This window comes from Lissotriton helveticus, chromosome 3_1 (genome assembly GCF_964261635.1).
Source record: "Lissotriton helveticus chromosome 3_1, aLisHel1.1, whole genome shotgun sequence".
Taxonomy (NCBI): Eukaryota; Metazoa; Chordata; class Amphibia; order Caudata; family Salamandridae; genus Lissotriton; species Lissotriton helveticus.
The window spans coordinates 673,241,791-673,263,842 of NC_136061.1; the positions used below are offsets into that span (position 1 = coordinate 673,241,791).

The window sequence follows — 22,052 nt, forward strand, 5'->3', positions numbered from 1 at the left end:
TGCTGATTTTGTCGTTCACAAAGTAGTAGATCTAGTTGCAGAGGTCATATGAAGGGGTTATGGTGGTGAAATTTGGTGAAATTGGCAGCAGGGGAGGTGAAGTATTTTACAAATGTGATGCGATTCCATCTGGAAGCTGTGTGGTCAGAAGTGAGTTGGGAGAGAGACTGTGGAATTGTGGGGTTAACAGGTGGTTGTTAAATTTTGTTCTGTACATCATTGAAGGGTGTAGTGTATTTTCTTTGGCAGGCTATTTCAGGGATATGAGACTGCCATCAAGTACACAACGTGGACACTCACCTACTAAAAAACTGTAGATGTGTTCTTGGAAAGCCCTTAAATGTTTACGTTATCTCTTTTCAAGTTTCTTTGCTGCTCGTTGCAGTGGATTCTCAGGGAAGGTAATGAGAGTCTAAACTTCGTCCCGAGTCAATTGCTTGCATGGTACATCACCCTCAAATCTGCAGTACCATAAAACTTCTTTATCTGAACTACCTCTCACTCCCTCAGTTTTTTCCTTCTTACTTATACCAGAAGATCATTCATGGTAATCAGGCAATACATATATACCTTAAAATTACAAAGAACACAGTAGACTTCCCTTTAAACAGGAGACCGGTGCAGCACACTCCAATGCTGTTAATAAATTATATGATAGCCTGTTTTTGCTTGCAGTCACATTAAAATGAATTGCACAAGTCTTGAATCTTGCAACTGTCTCCCGTTGCTAAAACAGCTTTCTGTAGGTATATTTGTAAGCTCCAGAGTAAAGTGAAATAGCAACCTCTTCACAATGTGTTACACAGAATAGTTTATCTAGCTGGATTCCACTCAGAACCAACTAAAAATAATTAACTCTCCACACGTTTTAATTCCTATTCATGGAGGTGAAGTGGAGTGAGGCCTGTGAATGAGGATGTTTGTATTCACAGGCCTCTGGTGGGTGCAATCAAGTTCTCCAGTAGCAAATATGCTACTGTAATGGCCACATCACTCAGCGCCTCCAGAATCCAGGACCCTGCTCAGGAATCAATCCCTAGTTTAACAAGCTCTCTCGTCACTGGTGTCATACCCTGGCAACCGGTTTTGTGCTTTGTCTCCTATCTTGCGCTTCTAAATTTCTGTTGTTAGTTACAGAACCCACAGGAGCCCAGATAACTCATCAGGCAGGGTTTATGCCTACCCAAAAAACAAATTACTTTTACCGCTTTGTTCTGGGAGATGACACAGGGTGAAAAGAGTTTCTTTTCATTCCTTTCTATAATGCAAGAAGTCAAATACTGTCAAGTAAAGCGAGTCAACAAGCAGTGTCACAGTACACTTCCTAAAATGAATGTGTGTCAATGGACATATATCTAGAAGAGGTCGTATCGTTCTTATGCTACCCCCGCAGTCCGGTTTCCGAGCAAACCACAGCACCGAGACCGCCCTCATTGCAGCTACCGACGACATCAGGTCCCTGCTCGAAAACGGGGAAACAGCTGCCTCATCCTCCTGGACCTCTCAGCAGCCTTCGACACCGTTTGCCACCGCACCCTGATACAGCGCCTCAGCAACATCGGAATCCAAGGAAAGGCCTTGGAGTGGATCATCTCGTTCCTCGCCGGTAGAACCCAGAGTGTCCGCCTCCCCCCGTTCCGGTCCGCGGCCACCAAAGTCATCTGCGGCGTCTCACAAGGATCCTCTTCAATGTCTACATGAGCCCCCGCGCAGCCATCGCACACCAACACAACCTAAACATCATCTCCTACGCAGACGACACCCAGCTAATCCTTTCCCTCACCAACGACCCCGCCACCGCCAGAGCCAGCCTCCAGGAAGGTATAAAAGACGTCGTAGAATGGATGAAGCTCAGCCGGCTGAAACTGAACTCAGACAAGACGCAAGTCCTCATCCTGGGAACATCCCCCTCCACCTGGGACGACTCCTGGTGCCCCCCTGCCTTGGGCACCGCCGCCCAAGCCAACGGACCATGCACGCAACCTGGGCTTTATCCTGGACTCCTCCCTCACGATGATCAAGCAAGTCAACGCCGTCTCGCCATCCTGTTTCAACACCCTGCGCATGCTCCGAAAGATCTTCCGGTGGATCACCACCGACACCAGAAAGACGGTCACCCAGGCCCTCGTCACCAGCCGACTAGACTACGGGAACACCCTCTACGCTGGAACCACAGCCAACCTTCAGAAAAGACTCCAGCGCATACAGAACGCCTCTGCACGACTTATCCTGGACATCCCCTGCCACATCTCTCCCCAGCTGAGAGACCTGCACTGGCTCCCCTTCAGCAAGAGGATCACGTTCAGACTCTTCACCCACGCACACAAGGCTCTCCACAATATGGGACCCAAATACCTCAACAACCGTCTCACATTCTACACACCCACCCTCCAGCTCCGCTCCGCCAGCCTCGCCCTCGCCACCGTCCCACGCATTCGCAGAGCCACCGCCGGAGGAAGATCCTTCTCCTACCTGGCGGCCAAGACTTGGAACTCCCTCCCCACCTACCTACGACGGACCCAGGACCATCTCGCCTTCAGGAAACAGCTCAAGACATGGCTCTTCGAGCAGTAGCGGCTCCCCCCCCCCCTCCCAGCGCCTTGAGACCCTACGGGGGAGTAGCGCGCTTTACAAATTTCCAGATAGATAGATAGACATCACCCTTCAAATATACAAAGATGACATTTAAGTATGCACACACTAAGAAGCAGTGCCATAAAGTAAGTGTTTGCACAACAGGTTTTACCATAAAGAAGAACCTTGCACCATATTTACCTGTTCCATCACATGTGTTGTAATCATTGCCAAACACACTAAGGTACTCCCGGCGTCCAATGGCCACCTGCAGATCAAGAAACAAACACACGTGGTTAATAGTGGTAGTGGATGACCTACATCTACCAACCGTGGCATTTAACTGACCATAACACCAAAAAAAATGGTTAGAAAAACACAAAGAACCCAAAGGCTTGGCCACTCAGAATTGACCACATGGTGCTGTAAGCAGGAAGACTAAGATGGTATATATAGGTTGGCACAATCAGGTCATGTGAGTGACCAAACTTTGTTGCTTTCCAGAGCCAATATCTGCAGCCGCCATGTACCAGCCTCTATGGCAGCCCAAGGCAAGATTTGCAGCCACCAAGAGCCAACACTTGCAAGACCCCAAGGTGTATCTCAATTTAAGGAGGGCCTGGAAACAAGGTCAGGAATGTCACCTATACCACCGGAGTCTTCAAACTAACAACATCATTCCCAACTACTAGGTAACAGTAAATGCGGCACAAAACCACAGCCCAGCTTTACATCACAAAATAAACTACAAATAGAGGATTTAACACGGGGGATCCCATCCTTGATGAAAGCGATCATAGGGGAGAGACCTAAACACTGATGCAGTAGTATATTAAGATAATAAAAGAGACAAATCTCACGAAGTTAGATACAGAGAGGTTTCTTTGTTGCTGAAATGTCAATTGTACTGTTGAATATTTTGTAATACTAAATGTATTAGTACCACATATCTAGTTATTCGTGGAATATCTGCATTAAGTAACAACCAAAACAAATGATATTCTTTGGAAAACCTTTAAACACATAATTATAATAAATATTTTGCTGCATCCTTTGAATTGCTCCAGATTGTTTTTATTAGAATACTACTGAATTTCGAGTAGTACTTTTTGAAGCAGTGACATGCAAATCAACCGGAATAACGTAGAAAGCATTACTAAACATATTATACCTCACAAATTACAAAAGTGCATGTAAGAAATAAAAGTACACAATAGCATCACAAAAGCATCAGAGAATGTCTGCTGACATTTGGTTTGGGCCACGTGTAATATTTTTAGCACCAATAAGGATGTTGGATCTATTTCTAGATATAAACAAAATTCTCGATACAAACAACTGAAAGTATTTTAAAAAATTGATATAAGATACCTGAGCGACATACGGCATCAGATTGTTTGGGATTCCTTGAGGGTCTTCTCCAATCTTTCCAGAAATGTGAGCTCCAATCGGATTAAAATATCGTAAAAGGATTGCATTCCAGTCCTAAAAGTCCAATCAGTAAAACAAATCCACGGTTAATATAAGACAAAACCTGGTTTGGGCAACATAAAAACAAACATGCATCAATTTGAAACACTGAAAGATTAAGTGTACTTAAGTAAGTAAAAGATCAAACTGACTTCTAAGCCAAGGACAAAGGAAGGAAGGAAAGACAAGAAGAGAAACAGGAGAGAGACATTTAGAGGAAAACACACAATAATGACGCATATAAGGGACCTGAGTGGTTTTGCTAGCTATGCTTTGAAGCTAGACCAGGCTTACAATGAGTTATCTGTACACTTGTGGATGCAGGCCAGGCAACCTCTTGCTGGTACCTTGAGCAGCGCTTTCTTCATGGGTTTGTGAGCAGAGATCTCTTGCTTGGTGTTTCATGCAGACACAGAGCAATCTCGGGCTACATCTTTCTTCATGTTTACCTTTTCAGCCTTGCAGAGGTCCTGGATCATCTCCTCAATAAAGTACTTGGTTTTCCCATAAGGATTGGTACAGCCACCCACGGGGTGCTTCTCGTCGATGGGCAGATACGCAGGGTCCCCATAAACGGTGGCAGAGCTGCTGAACACAATGTTCTTCACTCCATGAGCACTCATTACCTAAAGGGGAGCAGGTTTAGAAGCAAGACAACAAACAGTGCTTGATGATAGAGAATGAATGGGTCGAAACATGACACAAAGCTCCACGGTCTGCAAATTTTTTTTATTTATTCACCCTGCATATACCCACGCACAACTACTATTACTTATGTGAAGTAGGACCCATGTCATCCTCGACAGTTTCAGCCAGTCTTGGCTTTTTAGTCAAAACTACTTTGCATTCTAGATATACTGTTTCTGAGACCCCATTGTAAGGTAGACAACGTTTACAACGAAACTTTTACCACGCACTACCATTACAACGCAGGTATTACAACGCATACCATTACAACGCATTGCGCTGGGGGGCGCTCTAGGATAGGGAATAAGTTTAATTTTCTATCCAACACCTTCCCTAGTGTCCACGGGGACTGGAGTTGGAATAGAAAATTATACTTACCACTATCCAGCACCTCTAAGCGCTATGCGTTGTAAAGGTTTGCGATGTAAAAACCACGTTGAAAAGGTATGCGTGGTAAAAGTATGCGTTGTAACGTCATACATCCCATTGTAAGCATGGCTAGGATTCTTTTATACTAAGCACTGTTTTCTAAACAGAAGAGTGACAGAAGATGTTTATCAAAAGGGGATCTAAGCAGCTACATGTTAAGAGGCAACGCCTGCTTTGCCTACTATCAGGCGCGTGTAGGTCTAGAATGCTGATGATTGTCACCTGAGACACCAGTCCACATCTACCTCTTTAGATCCTTGTTACAGTCAGACTAATATCAACTAGAAGCAATATCCCAAACTACTGTCATATCTTGTGCTCCTCGGTCCCCAAATACCATTTGACCATGCAGTCACAGTAGAGTGCTCGCCTCACACTAACAAGGGCTTCAGTAATCATAGCTACTGTTATGGTTTGGCGCTTGCGCTTGTTGCTCCCAGAAGTGATGGTGAACTCTTCCATACTCAGAGAGTTGGGGTGTAGGTCCATAGACCTCCCTGATGATAGTGAATGACAGCCTCACGCTCCATGTATGCTTGGAAAAAGAAGACCGCATCCCAACATTCCATTTATTCGGAGGGGTAAAGCCAATCGCTGACAACTCCTAAGTCCTACAGAGAAAAGATATGAATAGATTTCCTGGCAAATACTATGGAACCCGTTCCACTAGTATTTGAGGTGTTCTTTCATGATGCAGCAGGCATGGGTGGCTTCGCCTGCTATTTACACTTTGCAGGTGCTTCATCAATTTCTATTTGTCCCCAAATTGAGACATTTTTATTTATTCATTAGGAGTTGTCTATCATGGGTTTGATAGTAAGCATGACACAATCCCTCAGCAACTAAGATTACACCACAATCGTTCATGGACATGGCTGGGAGAGACTGAGCAGGATTTTGTCAGAACCTTAAGAAGAAAGGGCTCGAATTACTGTTCTCTCCCAGATTACAGTACGTGACTTGCTCCTAGTAATCAGGCGACAGTCGCCAGATCAGAGCTCACCAGCCTAGTAGCTCACAAACCACCATAAGGAAACATTCATTAGGTGAGGGTCGAATTTACAAATCCCCTTGCCCAAAGTTGAATGAAAGACAGAATCCAAATCTAAAGCCAGAAAAAAAGAATTCACAATACATCACGTTTCCCAGTCCTAACAGTTAGCAGTGTTGACCAATGCCACATCTATCTGTGTGAAGATGCATGCAAGTGGCAACCACCCTCTAATAAACAGTTTCAGTGAATATATAGCAAACTACAAATATATACGATAGCAGTGTTTCAGTACGATATCCCAGGCAGGCTACAAGTTCACAGGCGACTGACCAGGGACCCATGATGGGCATGTGGAGTTGACAAGTGTCACCGTAGAACAGAAAGTTTTAACCAAGGCATTTGTTGGTGTGCTTTGATCCCAAACAGATTATTATATGTTTGAGGAGTTTTTCTGAGGACCCGGTCACGTGTGGAAGTATTCATGTTAACAAAGCCAGTCTCCCCATCTACCTCCTCTCTGTAGAGTATCAGTCAGTTCTTTCAGAATAACTGGGCATCCACCTCCCCAAATCGACCTATTTCCTCATTTGTTCAGAACTTTCTTTTGCTGTTCATCGATCCTTTCGTAATATCGTTCCTGTTAAAACCTCTATCACCCAGTACCTTTCTCTTTATTTCCTGTCCTATCACCATTCTCCTTTCGTCACCAGACACCTACTTTTCCATCAGTTTTTGATGCTCGCAAGTCGAGCCCAACAGAGGTCCTATCATATTATGGTCTGTACGTGAACCAAGCGCAGTCCTCACTTATTATCTACACTACGTCCACAATGCAGTGTAACACCCAGTGCCCACTGCAGCTCTTTCAAGAAGGTGGGTCATGCACCAAAGCACCAAGATGCCCCATCCGAATAATACAGACAATAAATATAGCATAGCGTAATAATAATTTTTTTTATCATTATAAATTTAAATGTTTCAAACATTATGCTGGCATATGACTTTCTACGTGCTAGTTGACTTCATCTTCTCCAACTACAAAAGTTGGCCCTCAAGGATGAGGCTTATTTTTTTAAAATCTTTTTTATGTCCTTATTTTGCCGGATATCTTGCTGGGTTATACTCTAGTCACTCTAGGTCATACTATGGGGAACCGGACCGTAGACCATAGCAGAAGACCAAAAGAGGAGTTCCCACAAGTATACAACTGTTTCCAATTCCATCTCCTTTACTAACTGAGCCTGCCGGAGAATAGGACATAATATGGCCAACAGAGTAGGTGGCATAATCATGGGACTCACGTTTCCTTTTCTCTCCACTTTTATCAACGGAGCCCACACTTTCTCTCTGCTTTTTTGGTCACATGCCATATCGGATTCACTAACATATATAATACTCCTGAGGTACTCAGAGTAAAATCGGATGATTCCCAGAATTCCATAATTTACAAATCTATTGTCTTGCCAACAGAACTACATAAAACTAAAATTTGGATTTGACAGCAGTTATTTACGCTTCTTGATCCAAACTTAGACTGAAGAAAATTAAGCATATTGTTACTTTTAGTTGTAGCCCAATGGTCTCTCCCAAAAAACCACTTATTGAATCCCAAAAAGGGACAATTTTTTAACATGACAAACATATGTGTATCGTCCGCCGCTGCTTGCATACACCAGGGAACGGTATAAAAGTTACCTGTGACTTGAGTTTTAAGGGGGACCAACAAACTCTATACGTGGTGAACAGGTGATTCCGTTTAAGTGGTGCTGATTTTACTACTTTTCGTAGTGTAGTATATGAGTTGCTCCACATTTGCATCAAGTCTCGATTATCGAACTCTTCACCCCACAATTTAAAAATGTCATTCTCAATCTTTCCACCCGTCTCCACGAAGGCCCAATACCAAAACGATGTTTCCTTTCTCCACTGACCAGTTCTCATTACTTGGTCGATTTTAGAATCCTCGATCTCTACCCAGTCTTGCGTTGCCCACCAGGAACTCTGTTGATAGTATTTGAACCTTACAGTAAATACCAACAAGAGAGGAAGGGCATGAGTAGGCACTCCTGTACCCCAATCAATTATGAATTAACAACAGAGGAGTGACTGTGTGAAAAAAGGTGCTATCAAAATTAAATAATGAGATCTGATTTTATTTCGCTCTGTACTGCAAATGTGATCAATACTCACACACGTGCATGTACAAGGTGAATTCTCTATCCCTATGAATACCCAACAGGTTATCATCAAAGGACGAAACCTGACGGGTATCGTGATCACCCAATGTTAGAGGGAGGAAAACCTTACTTTTTGAAGGACCCTCACTCACCACTAATTGGTGTCATGCTTCATCATTGGGTCCCCGCTGGGGTGACCGAATGTCCCCCCAGCGTGCTACAACACCTGATTACAGCGGAGCAGGATGTGGTGAGTGTAACAGTGCCCAAATTAGAAGGGGACTATAAATGAGTGTATAAGTGTTTTAAAAAATGCAAAGGTTGTACCCGGAAGACAGCAGCCGAGAGAGCAGGTATACCGCGGGGAGCGGCGATGGTTGAAATAGACATCGCGTGAAGGGGACCCGCGCTGTCTTAACCGAAGGGGCGCGGTCATGCCTCTTGTGAAGTTTTTGACATATCCCTACAAATTGTAGCGGGTAAATACGGAAACTATCCGGTATTCTCACTTATGATATATATTTTTCACATTTTGAGCCTCTCGGGAGGGTACGCCTTAGCGCGCGCACACCACCTGAGGACTTTTGTGTAGGTCCTGACGAATGCTGAGCAAATTGCAATATAAGCAGCAGAAACATGTTGACCAACTTTCAATACTTTTTAGGACTCCGGTTCCTTAACCTAGAACCTTGGGTAGTCCGTCCACATTGCTTTTATCCAATGCAGGTTGGCCATTATTAAAGACTTTTGTAAAGGTACAACCTTTGCATTTTTTAACACACTTATACACTCATTTATAGTCACCTTCTAATTTGGGCACTGTTACACTCACCACATCCTGCTCCGCTGTAATCAGGCGTTGTAGCACGCTTGGGGGACATTCGGTCACCCCAGCGGGGACCCAATGATGAAGCATGTCACCAATTAGTGGTGAGTGAGGGTCCTTCAAAAAGTAAGGTTTTCCTCCCTCTAACATTGGGTGATCACGATACCCGTCAGGTTTCGTCCTTTGATGATAACCTGTTGGGTATTCATAGGGAGATAGAGAGAATTCACCTTGTACATGCACGTGTGTGAGTATTGATCACATTTGCAGTACAGAGCGAAATAAAATCAGTTCTCATTATTTAATTTTGATAGCACCTTTTTTCACACAGTCACTCCTCTGTTGTTAATTCAGTATTTGAACCTGGTCAGCAGACCATTGGTACAGTTTCTCAATGCTTCCCAACGCGTCAAATTTATACCGACCTTAAGGTCTGCCCAGTAGCAAATACCTCCTGTTTTCGAAGGCTGACTTAGTTGATCCCTCAAGCATTCCGGCGTACCTGTAGAGTACCCAATTGGAACCCATGATGAAAAATATGGGACTCTTAGAGTTTTTCGCACATACATCCACATATTCAGTGCTGTTTTTAAAATCTTAAGCCTCACCTTTAAAAAAAATTTAGGATCACCCTATTTGAAAAGAAATGTAATTTGACCTTGTGGTACATCTGTCAGTAATGCTGCAAAAAGTACACCTATCGTTGAATTGTCACCTTTGTTGGCCAATATGCGAACATTCTTAAACTGAAAAGCGTAACAGTATGCAAGTATGTCTGGTAATGCCAGTCCTCCAATTTCAGGCCGTCTATGTAGTTTTAAGGAATGAGACTTCTTGTGCAAGAGGCAGGATCTGCCAGTTAATCTACTACCAAAGTTCCTATGGCTTCCTCAGACTGATTAGAGCCCTGCCATAAAGGAGACGGTGATAAGGAACACGCCACCTGCAACACAGCTTTGCAGGGTGTGCGCTTAGTATAGAACAACAACAGTACACCGCACTCCAGCACTATACCATCCTTGAACAGCACTTTACCAACCTTGGCATCATATTCAGTGGCTCAGTAAGCTTTATGTCAGCCATCAGAACATACTATGCATAAAAACACAAAATGCTAAATAGTACCTCATGGAAGCCTTTAGTTAATGCTTTTCAACTGTGTCATTAAGTCAATTGTATTGTACTGCTGTAAAAGCTGAGGAACTGGAAAAGCTAGGACCAATGCAAGTGTGAGTCAACTCCTACAAAGAAGATGAACCGAAATGAGAGGCACAAATGCCTATGAGTTCATAACCACTGAGCCCCACAAGATGAAGGAAACATGCATCATATAGCAAATGTTGAAAACCCAGAAAATGATAGTTGTACATAAGTCATCAAGACAGGCATGCCTAAGGTGCTGCTAGCAATGCAGTACAAGATGATAGTTACAGGCTACTGAAGAGTGAGTACAGCTTTGTAGCATTAGTAACAGTAAAAAGACATTAAATAGAAAAAAAGAATTCATGAAATACTAAGTCCGCACACACATACAGGAAACAGAGAGGGATAGCGGACTGTGAAAGCCAGAGGAATTGTATTTATTTTTGCATTTTTATATAGTGCGAAAATTACCTGAAGATGCCAGCGCACTTTAAAGTAGATATAAGTCATTAAATGAATAGTTACAGAGGGTTAAATAATTACCAAATGTAGTTACACGAGCTCTAAAAGTTACAACATTCAGAAGGAAGCCATCTATACAGGTAGTAGCTATATACAGCAGTGACACAGTTGATATGCATGGCAGTGAAACATTTGTAAGCACTTGATCCAGTGGGTGTAGTATAGTTCTGTGCCAAGAGGCGAGTGAGCATGTTCTCAATGGAGGGGAATTTACTGCAATGTCTTAGCTAAAGTATAGTTGTAGGGGGAGGGCTTTCTATTTCATTTTGAAGGTAATCAGCGAGGTAGTAGTGCAAAGGTTTGGAAGTACTGAGTTCCAAATTCTGGTTGCGCAATCCGAGAAGGATTGTGCCAGGAATCATTCCATTTTAAAGGTTGGGGTTCTAGCACCAATGCAATTCATGAAGGTCTAGAATCTCCTGAAAGCTTGAGCTTCCACCAGGTAACGGGGAGTGGATGAGTCTAGATCCTTAGGGGTGAAAGCACTCTTGTATACGGCCCTGGCGTCAATGGGCAACCAACTGAGAGAGAGACCAGCCCAGGGGTCATGTGGTCGTGCCTTTTGGCCCCGTAGACAAAACGGCGTGCTACTGAGTGTAGAATCGATCTCAGGGAGGCGAGATGGGTTTTGGTGCGGCAGAGTGAGTTACAATAGTCGATTCGGGATGTATGAACAGGAGATTTCAGATCCTAATCTAGAATGTAGTGGCACATTCATCAGGAAAGATGCAGTTGTTAGCGTGTGTTTCTGTCTATGGTGCAGATTTGGGACTGCAAGTTGAGCTTCTTGCCTTGAAGGACTTCTAGGAATTGGCACTGTCAATGATGGTGGGTTTACAGTTGCGGATGTGGAATCCATCCAGGATTGTAATGGAAATGTTAATTTTGAAGGAGAGATGAGGAATAATTCAGTTTTGGAAGGGTTCAGTTTCAGGTGATGAGAAGTCATCCAGTTATGAACAGAGTTTAGAGCGATCTGCCCATGGGGAATGATTTAAACCATTTAAGGACCATACCATCAATGCCCAATTAATATTTTAGGGTGTCCTCGAGCGTGTGGTGGTTGACCATGTTGAAAGCTGATGTTAGGTTATCTAGCACCTGGTAAGCGGTAGATTGCGTCTAATCTGAGCATGGAGGTCCAAAGTGAGGGATTATTTTGGTTATCTCCTGCACTGCAGTGAGTCTCTGAAGATTGCTGCAAATCCCTCCTGACTCTGCTTACCTGGTCGTTCCTGATGATAGTGTTATGGTATGTGTCACTGAACCAGGTATCAGTATAATTAAAAGATAGAGGTTGTAGTGTGTAATGGTGTCTAAAATTTAGATCGGCAGTGTGGAGCAAGCAGCGTAAAGTGAACTGATTTGTGTGAGGGGTATCAGGGGTTTCAGGAATGATAGGAATAATGTTCCTGGTAGCTGGTGACTGCTTTGGGTGGGTAAGGTGCTTTGGACGAGTCAGGGATATGGTCTGAATTATGTGCTGAATGGAGGCGTTTACAGAGGTGGTGGCAGTGGGACTAGAGGTGGAGGAGGCTGGGGGTATCGAAGTGCTGTAACCTGCAAGTAGGTCGAAAATGTCAGCTTGAGAGAGAGTGGGTTTGAGTTTTTAGGGGCGAGGGACACTGCTACTCCTCAGTATTGGACGCCAGGGATAGAGAGGCTTTAGGAAGAGGTGTGGCGCCGCGGCTAGGGCGACTGACTCCGAAATCTGGGGATCACGGTTCGATCCCCGGGACCGGCGGCAGATTAGCCCAGCACCATGTGACTCTGGGCAGTAGCTTGCTTAATCTTCCCGACAGCCCCCAGCGCCTAGAGACCCTTATGGGTGATTGTGCGCTTTAAAAAACAAATAAAAAATAGCTAGGGCTGTAGAGAGTCTATGAGAGAAGATAAGTCTACAGCTTAGATGAGATACAGTGTCATCCAGCTGGGAGAATTTCCGGAAGAAGATATCTCATTTGCGTTCTAGGCAGATGGTTATGGAGATGAAGGGAAGGGGTGGAGTTCAAAGGGGGGGCGGGAAGAACTATGGTGTGTAGAAGTATGGTGTGTAGCATTGTTGTGTGATGAAGAGGACATTGTGCGGGGTGTGAGGTGCGAAGGAGTGTAAGGTGCGGTGCATTAGAGCAAAATGAGGTGATGTGTGACGGGTGTCCTTAGTGGGGCTGAGGACGAAGGCCTTTGTGGTGGTGGTTGGATGAAGTGGAGACGGCTAGCAGTTGCTGTGTGTCAGTGTCCTGAGGGGAGAAGGAGTAAACTGAGCGACAGACAAGGAATTGTAGGTTAGGTGAAAAAATGTGTGCATAGTCCGAGCAGGGTAGCTGTAGGCAAGATTAATCATTCAGGTGTGCGGGTGTCGGGGCGATGACGAGGGAGTATATACAAGTGGGGATTCAGTGAGAGTGGGGTCGTGGTGTACTAGATCAAGGGGGGGTGCAAGGTGGGGTAGGAAGGGGGGGTGCAAGGTGGGGTAGGAAGGGGCCATTACATAAGGTGGTGTGTAGTGAGAGATCAGAGGGAATGCTGCTGGGTGGGAGGGGCGGGGGTGGCGCTGGGAGGACTCATCAGGGGCAGGTTGGTGATGAGTGTAGGTGTTTGTATTGTGGAGGAAATATCCTCATCTACTTCAGGAACTGGAGGTAAAAAATGGGGAGACGCTGCGCTGTTTCTGCTGACACTCGCCATACCGGACCTGCGAGTAGCAAGGGACTCTAAGCCCCAGAGAGCTGTGGGCCGTCAGGAGACCGCCCGCCCATCCCACCAGCACCGGTGGTATTTTAGGAAACACTGACCTCCGCTGCGCCGTCGCGCGCCGGGTGAAGCCCGGGCCAAGGGAGGGCCCGTTTAAGCCCGTTAGAGCCCGGTAGAAGACGGGACGGGGCCTCCCTCTTACATCTGCAAAATTAAGGTCAGTGCATCTAAATATTACCCAGCATTTCGTTGGACTGGTAACCTTACTGGTAACCATCTAGAAAGTCACTTTCTCTCAAGACTCCGCTATGGCAAGTAATAAAGAATTGATGGGGAGAAAGTCTAATATTGGTGGCTCCCTCGTGGGCACCTTGGATCGTTTTATTACTAGGGCATCATCTGCGCTGTCTCGCGAAATAGGACTAACTGAAAAAAGACTGTCACTGGACCCAGCTTTTGATAAACGCTCATCTTTGGGGCCATTGTCGTATGTAGTGTCCCCAAGCCATCAACCTGGGACTGGTACTGGCCTAATAAGAGCGAGTAGTGAGGTGGGAAATCTACTACAAGGCAGTGAAGTTCTGGGCACCTCACTAGACAGCTTGAACATTGCACCAGCCAGTACAAGTACGCTTGACCTCAATTACGAAGAACCAGGTCCACCAAATTTAAGGCCAAAAACGAGATCTATACAGAATTCTAAAACTGAGGCCACAAAGGTGGTAGTAGATCCGGTGGTGAAAAGGAAGCGTGGTGGTGCCCCTCTAACAAATAAAAAAGTGAAGATTCCAAAAAGGAATAATAAGGGCGAGGGACCAAGTACAAGACCCTCAAACACCCCAGCCACAAGCCCACAGACTTCTCAATTAGCTATTGCTGCAACGAATTTCAGTGATGTGGACCGTGCAGAGCTGGAAACTGCATTTTGGGCGAAATTAGAACTTATCTTCACAAAGACCTGTCTTCCCATGTATGATAGACTCACCCTGATTGAAAATAGACTTTTGTATTTAGAGTCACGGCTTGATCCTGCCCAGGTACGGGCAGATCCACAAGCTATAGGGGGTGATGGTTCCTGTGACGGGGAGAAGCAATATGGAAACGGTGAAGGCAAATCCAACAATCCGCCCATTAGCAATAACATACTTGCTGCACCTCTTCAGGTGGTAAATTACAATCCTCCCCCTAATACTGTTTTACCACCATTAAGGGAAAGAAATGTAGAAAATAGTAACGCTTTACCTAGAATGGGGGCGTCTGGGGGGGTGACCATATGTGGTGGTGCTTGCAGGGGTTCCAGCGTTAAGCCAGGGGAAAAATGAGGAGTACACTGAACTCAAAAATAAATGTATACATTGGCTCAATCTTAACAGGCCTCTTCCCTCACAGGTCTCCAGTGAAATAATGTTTGCAAGACGAGTTGACTCGGTAGGGATAAGGCCAAAAACCATTGCAGGAAATTGTGTAATAATTAATTTCAGGAACATCTGTGCTGTGGAGTACATCTGTAATGGGGCCCCAGTTTGGTCTAAAACACAAATTCTACCCTTACATTTATCCTATTTTATCCTGCTTCTCAGTTGGGTCCTAAACGAAATAGAGGTGGGCAGTCCTGGGTGGCTCAGAACATGCCATTCCATAGAGATCAAGAGGGGGCAATAAACTGGAAGGTTCCTCAACCACCTACCGCTCTACTTTCATTTTTTCCCCAAAGTAACAGGTTTAGCATTTTAGACCAAGTGGACTGACGCCTAGAGAGTCAGCTGGCCCCACCCTTAACAGCCAGCGAATTAGGCCCCCACTTAGAGAGCGCGGGGAGTAATGATGATGCTAATACTCTCTATGCCCCAATTATTACCCAACAAGAGGGTGCGGGGGTAGGGTGGTAATAGGGATTAACGTGGGACAGATTATGGGGAGGGACCACGTTGCAGTAGATTGTGGTGTTCTATCTTCCGAGACACAGGTGGAGGCATGTGGCCCTATTGCTGAGCTGTTAATGGGTGAGGCAAAAGAAAGAAGGCAAGTGATTGAGAGGCCAATGTGTCCTAGTGGGGTAGAAACTTCTGAATATAGCCCAGTGAAAGATTTACGCCCTACTAGCACCGGGACAATTGATGGTAGTATTAAAGTCCTGTCCTGGAACCTGGCAGGGATGAGAAATAAATTATCCTTGCCTGAGTGGGGCCTTTTTATAGGAAAACATGATATCTGCTTGATGCAGGAGACGCGGGCGTTGGAAGAGACCGTGAGGGCTGGTTTCGCCACTTTTAATATCTTGGCCACAACTCGGGGTAGGGGGAGACCCTCGGGAGGCCTGTCGACATGGGTGGGTACGCACTTGGGTGCTAAAGCAGCACATATTCCAACCAACTCACCCGACGTTCAATGTGTTCTTATAACGCTCCCAGATTCCACTCAGGTTGCCTTACTTAACATCTATTCTAGGCCTATGCAGAATGGGCAAAAATCTGGTACTATCGACACATTAAGGCAGTTTATTCTATCCCTTGACCCAACAGTAGCCCTATTAGTTGGAGAAGATTTGAATTTCCAGTTTGAACCTCTTACCTGCTCAGATATGGGAGAATTAGATGATGAGGACCAGTATTTGCGCATCCCTGAGCCGCAGATACCCCCTGTCAGAGCATGGACTCCGCTGGTTCTACAAATCAAATCGTTTTCCCTTACAGCGTCTCTGCGGGCGTGTAATGGGAGGGTGGAACCGGATAGACCGGGCTCATCTACCTTCAATAGATTAGGGCATAATTCCATTATGATTATATAATGGTTGAAGCCAGACATTGGGATAGGGTTCTGGATTTTAGGGTGTATCCGAAGAACGATAGTGACCATAATGCCCTGGTCCTGACATTGAAACCCGGGAGCTTCGGGCTGTCCAATCCTGCCCGAGTCTAATGCTGCTCAACCGCCCCTCCTGCTATCTAACAACAGGCGGAGAATCAAATGATCTCATTTCCAGGGCTCCCCGACTAAACTTGCAGGAATATACCAGCTGGCATTACCGCAGCTGATAAAAATGGGGGAGACGGGAGAAAAGGATTTTGATCGAGACTCTCAGACCAGGACTTTGGAAATTCACAAGCAGTTGGTTGCCAAACTCTCTGATGTGTTTTACCCTCATGGTAGAAAGAAGGTTAGTCCAGCTCTAACCCATCCCTGGTATGATGCATCCTGTCGGAAAGCAATAAAAGATTTGCTAACCGCAATAAAAGAAAAGGATAGGACCAGCATTAAGCAGTGCCGGCTTACGTATAAACAGGTTATTATTAGGGAAAAGAAAGACTGGGAGAGAACAGATGGGAAGAGCTAAGATCAGCACTTTCACGCAAGGATTACAAGTCATTTTGGGCCATTGTTAGCTCTGGGATGCGTGGTGGTGGATTAGCACCCATATCGAATATAGCGCCTGTAGTTTGGGAAGCCCACTTTGGAGCACTCTATGCTAATCCTGCTGAAGAGACCTCTTTGCTCCCTACCCTCAGACCCCTCCAGGAGTATAGATTGGAGGGGCCGATTGATCCTGTGATGGGAGAGGTTGAAGAGATCCCCTTGCTCTTTACCCCAGGACCCCTTCATGAGCATCGATTGAAGGGGCCCTTGGATACTGAGTTGGGCTAGGTTGTAGTGGCCCCCCTGTGTGAGTATTGACCGGGTGGGCTTCTGGACATCACACTTACTGAGGTTGAGACCGCAATAGCTAAACTTCTACCTAACAAGGCCCCTGGCTTGGATAAGTTGCGTGGGGATCTATTCTGGTCTCAACCAAAAATATGCGCACCATATTTGGTTGTTCTATTTAATGCAATACTCAAGGGGAATTACCCGCCAGATACCTGGCTCGGAGCAAAGATTGTCCCAGTCCATAAACAAGCATTCACAATGCAATGGTTTCGCCTTTGGAAAAGTTAGAGCTATTGGCATTGTAAATGACAAACTTTGTATTTATGTGTTGGTTTTGTCATTTACATTGCCATTAGCTTAATCTCTCGCAATGTGAGACCTATTGTACCCTACGGACGAGCTCAGCAGACAGCAATTACTACCACACACACACACACCCCGAGCCACACACACACCCAGACACACACACACACCCAGAGACACACACACACCCAGACACACACACACCCAGAGACACACACACACCCACCCAGAGCCCCCCCGCACACACCCACCCAGAGCCACACACACACACACCCAGAGCCCCACACACACACACCCACCCAGAGCCCCACACACACACACCCACCCAGAGGCAGGGCAGCCCACATCTCACTTCTTGCTGTTTGAACAATATATTTGGGGACTAAGAGTGTATTGCTACGTTCTCCCTACCTCTTCACAGAAAAATCTAGGACTAACACAAAAACACACAAAATCTTTGACTCTGAGGAAAGGCAAGTAACCATATACATTGCTAATCCACGGTTTCTGAGGAAAAAGCAACGTCCAGCCACCCCGTTATTGTCATCTACCACGCACTGAAAAATACTTAGCCAACAATTGCTTTTCCATCAAAACCTGAACAGGAATGAGACTCATAGGCAAAGACACAGAAACTCGATCCATAAAGAATGGAAGAATACCTTGGCTGGCACCATTTTCTTGCAGGAAAATCAGTGATTACACAGAGAATACAAGGGTGTGGAAATGCAGGAAGCTTTGGGTGGTGTGACCTATTTACAATCAAGGATAAGGGGGAAGGTAAGCACATTGTAGATGGTCCCTAAAACCTCAATTTGATCTACAGACTGTGGGACAAATAGATGCTGCAATCCACATGCGAGGAAAAGACAGCCTGGTTTCTGACCTATCCACCAGACAACATTGCAGTTCACATTTTTTTTCTATCAAAGGGCAGCGCAAATTTACATTGTCTGCTAGCTGCAGTTACATCATGCTGCTGGCTTCACGACAGCTTAGCCCAACAAGAGGCGCAAGTTTGGCAAACTGTATTTAAAACTTTGTTCTAAATGTCATACACTGCTTACTGCAAGGCACCGCATTAGGGAAAGGGGTACTACTTTTTATTAGCCTATGCAGAGCATGTGCTCTACTTTTAAACATCTAGGGGTATACCCAAATCACCCTACAACACCTGGGCTTCGAACATTCAAAATACAAACATGCTATCCTGTCGGGATCAATCGCATAATAAACGTTAGCCACAGTGAAATATTCACTTTGACGCGGGGTTGATGGGGCTGCCGGGATTCAGCTCTCCGTGGTTCGCAGGGACGGTGGCCGCGGGGTGGGGGGGGGGGGGCTGGGGGTGGGGGGGCTGGGGGTGGGGGGCAGTGTCGCGGGCGGCACACCAACGGGGGGTGGGGGGGCGGGAACGAGCAAACGGACAGGAAGGGCCACATCACATGAGCAAACTGTGCACAGTGAAATGGTTCACAAATGAGAAAACGGTGAGGGTACAGAATTGGGCACCGACAAAAACCAAATTCATACAATTAGTGCTCGTCAATATATTTTCCAGATGATGTCAGCTCAATACCTCAAAAGGATCCACCGAAACGATCCAGTAAAGTCCAAACTTGAATTCAAAAGAGATTGAGGGAGCGACCACGTTCAAGTGAAATTACAAGGTTCACAAAAGTGAATTCCAACAAATGTTCTTTATTCAGTCTTTGTTCAACAGAGATGATAATGTTCAATCAATGATATATCTTCATTCAGTCACGAATCAATACATAGTCAGTACAGCCGACGCGTTTCGTCCAAAGGTGGACATCATCAGGGCTGTAATTATCAAGAAAATAACATGAAAAAGAATTAATAACTGGTACTTTTAGTACATAATCCTACAAATATTAACTCAACAAAAAAGTTGTCAACAATTTTACATTTTCAGGACACCTGCCTATTTGACAATCTACTCAGAATCAAAGAATATCAATGTTAAAAACATTTCTGTTATATTAACAAAACGTTATATACACACTCCCATCAACTCAATAACTAAAAGGATTTAACAATTAAAAGAGAAAGTGAGAGGCCTACCTCCTGTGAAAATGTACAAAAGATCTTGATTCTGAATTCCACAATTATGTTTCCCACTGTAGTAATATCCTAATGATAAAATAAATAGCATTTGAATACAACTCTAATCCTTGAGTTTTAATACATGAATATCCAAATTCACAAAATTCCTAATGTAACAGTCCATATTTAGACATCACTAAAAAGTAAAGTACACACCTATAATCTTCAAAATAATTCATATATGAATGGTACTTTTTCTAAAAAACTGCATGTATACCCCAACCAAGTATTCCCTGATAGGTCATTACAAAAATACCAAGGAAACATAAAGCACCAGAATCCAAATTTAATGAGAAACCTTATTATTGAAATGTTTATTCAGAAATGAGTTTCTTACCTTAAGAAAATTTATCTACTGGCCCAATCTTAGCCTGAAATTCCCCTTCTTTATCTTTCCCAGATAATAATGCTTAGTCTTTGTAGTCACTGTGAAATTAAGGGGAGGCATTTAAAAAAAGGGCTAATCAGTTAGTTGAAGAAAGCCTAACACTAAACTCATGAATACTAGGAGTTATTCTACTAGAGGATCAGCCACTGGGTATTATTGGAAGAGAAGGCTGAGCAGTCATCAAAATGGATATGCAAGACATCTATCCGTTTTTGTAAATAACAGCTCCAAAACCCTACTAAAACATATTAATACTGCACCTCACCTTATATCAAAGTATTCCACAAGTGCCGTCCCTAAACAGAGATAAACACAAAATATAAAAAAATAGTATTTAGAAGGTCATGTCTTGACTCTAGACTCTTAAACATTCAACTTTTAGACCCCCCATCTAATTCTACTAAGAGACCCTCGCCTCTACACCCTCCATTTTACCTGGTAACAATATCAGTAGTTCCGTAACATGGGGAGTCTCGGCAGGCAACGTCTGGCGTCTTCCATCAACAGCGTGCAAATGTTCCATTTCACCCGTAACCATTTAAACCGAATGTTAGCCAATCAAAGCAGCCCTCCTGTCTTTTTTCTTTATCGGAATTCCCGCTAGGCTGAGTCTCCTACCCGGTCCGCCCTGCACAATCTATTTAAGGCTCACAAGATAGTTCTCACTTACGTCCGCTACTCATAATGAGGGAAATGGATGCGATGCATATCTACATATCCGGTTGCATGGATCTCTACTGTATTATTTCCGTTTCCGGAATAGTCCTAACCAATCAGAATGAGTCTCAATATCCTTTCCGGTTTACCATTCTAAATCACTGAGAATTACTGATCTACGGAGTGGATGCCAACAAGCCATATTAACAAAACTAATTCAATCCATCGTAAACACATATCCGGTTACGTGGATATTAACTGTTTATTTCAGTTTACATAATGTTATCAGCCAATTAAAATACGTTAAATAATCCTGAAGGATTTCAGTGTTTCCACTGTTTATTTCCGTTTCCGGACCAGTCCTACCCAATCAAAATGAAGTCTCAATATCCTATTACGGTTGACCAATCCAAAACGCTAAGAATTACTAATCTACGGAGTTGATGCCTACAAGCCATATTAACAACAAATAATTATATCCATCGTAAGCGCATATCCGGTTACGTGGATCTTGACTGTTTATTTCCGTTTCCATAATGTTATCTGCCAATCAAAATACATTGAATTATCCAATAGGATTTCCATGTTTACTCAATACCTTTGCCCCAAATAGTAGCTCAACTCCTAGTACCAATCATTATTATGATATATATGCTGGGGGTCGCGTAACTAGTTAGCATGGAGGAGTCTCGTTCGTTATCGGAATTAACCAGACAAATCGCTCCACCAACTAAGAACGGCCATGCACCACCACCCACAGAATCGAGAAAGAGCTATCAATCTGTCAATCCTTTCCATGCTAACTAGTTACGCGACCCCCAGCATATATATCATAATAATGATTGGTACTAGGAGTTGAGCTACTATTTATTAAATATGGACATTTATTCAAGAATTATTAAGAATCAGGTAAGGTAATATGCCCGTTATAAAGGATTAGGATATTTGTCCATTCATAGCCCTCTGTTGTGAAACAGATATATAATGCAGGATGGTACACGGGTGTTTTTTCCGTAATCGTCGTTATGATTGGACAGAGTATGGGTTGTACTATAGTATTTTATATAATTTGGAGCAAAGGTATTGAGTAAACATGGAAATCCTATTGGATAATTCAATGTATTTTGATTGGCAGATAACATTATGGAAACGGAAATAAACAGTCAAGATCCACGTAACCGGATATGCGCTTACGATGGATATAATTATTTGTTGTTAATATGGCTTGTAGGCATCAACTCCGTAGATTAGTAATTCTTAGCGTTTTGGATTGGTCAACCGTAATAGGATATTGAGACTTCATTTTGATTGGGTAGGACTGGTCCGGAAACGGAAATAAACAGTGGAAACACTGAAATCCTTCAGGATTATTTAACGTATTTTAATTGGCTGATAACATTATGTAAACTGAAATAA

At 44.2% G+C, this 22,052-nt stretch overlaps 1 protein-coding gene across 5 annotated transcripts in view; it reads right to left on the reverse strand.

The window, feature by feature from the left end:
• GALE (UDP-galactose-4-epimerase) overlaps window positions 1-22,052 on the reverse strand; it is a 136,114-nt gene that overhangs the window by 32,569 nt on the left and 81,493 nt on the right. For all 5 annotated transcript variants that reach the window (XM_078680812.1, XM_078680814.1, XM_078680816.1 and 2 more), the window contains 3 exons: window positions 4,494-4,670; window positions 3,946-4,059; window positions 2,776-2,842 (listed from right to left, as the gene is read on the reverse strand). In XM_078680812.1, coding sequence (XP_078536938.1) covers window positions 2,776-2,842; window positions 3,946-4,059; window positions 4,494-4,670 — 358 coding nt within the window. The remainder of the gene's footprint in view (window positions 1-2,775; window positions 2,843-3,945; window positions 4,060-4,493; window positions 4,671-22,052) is intronic.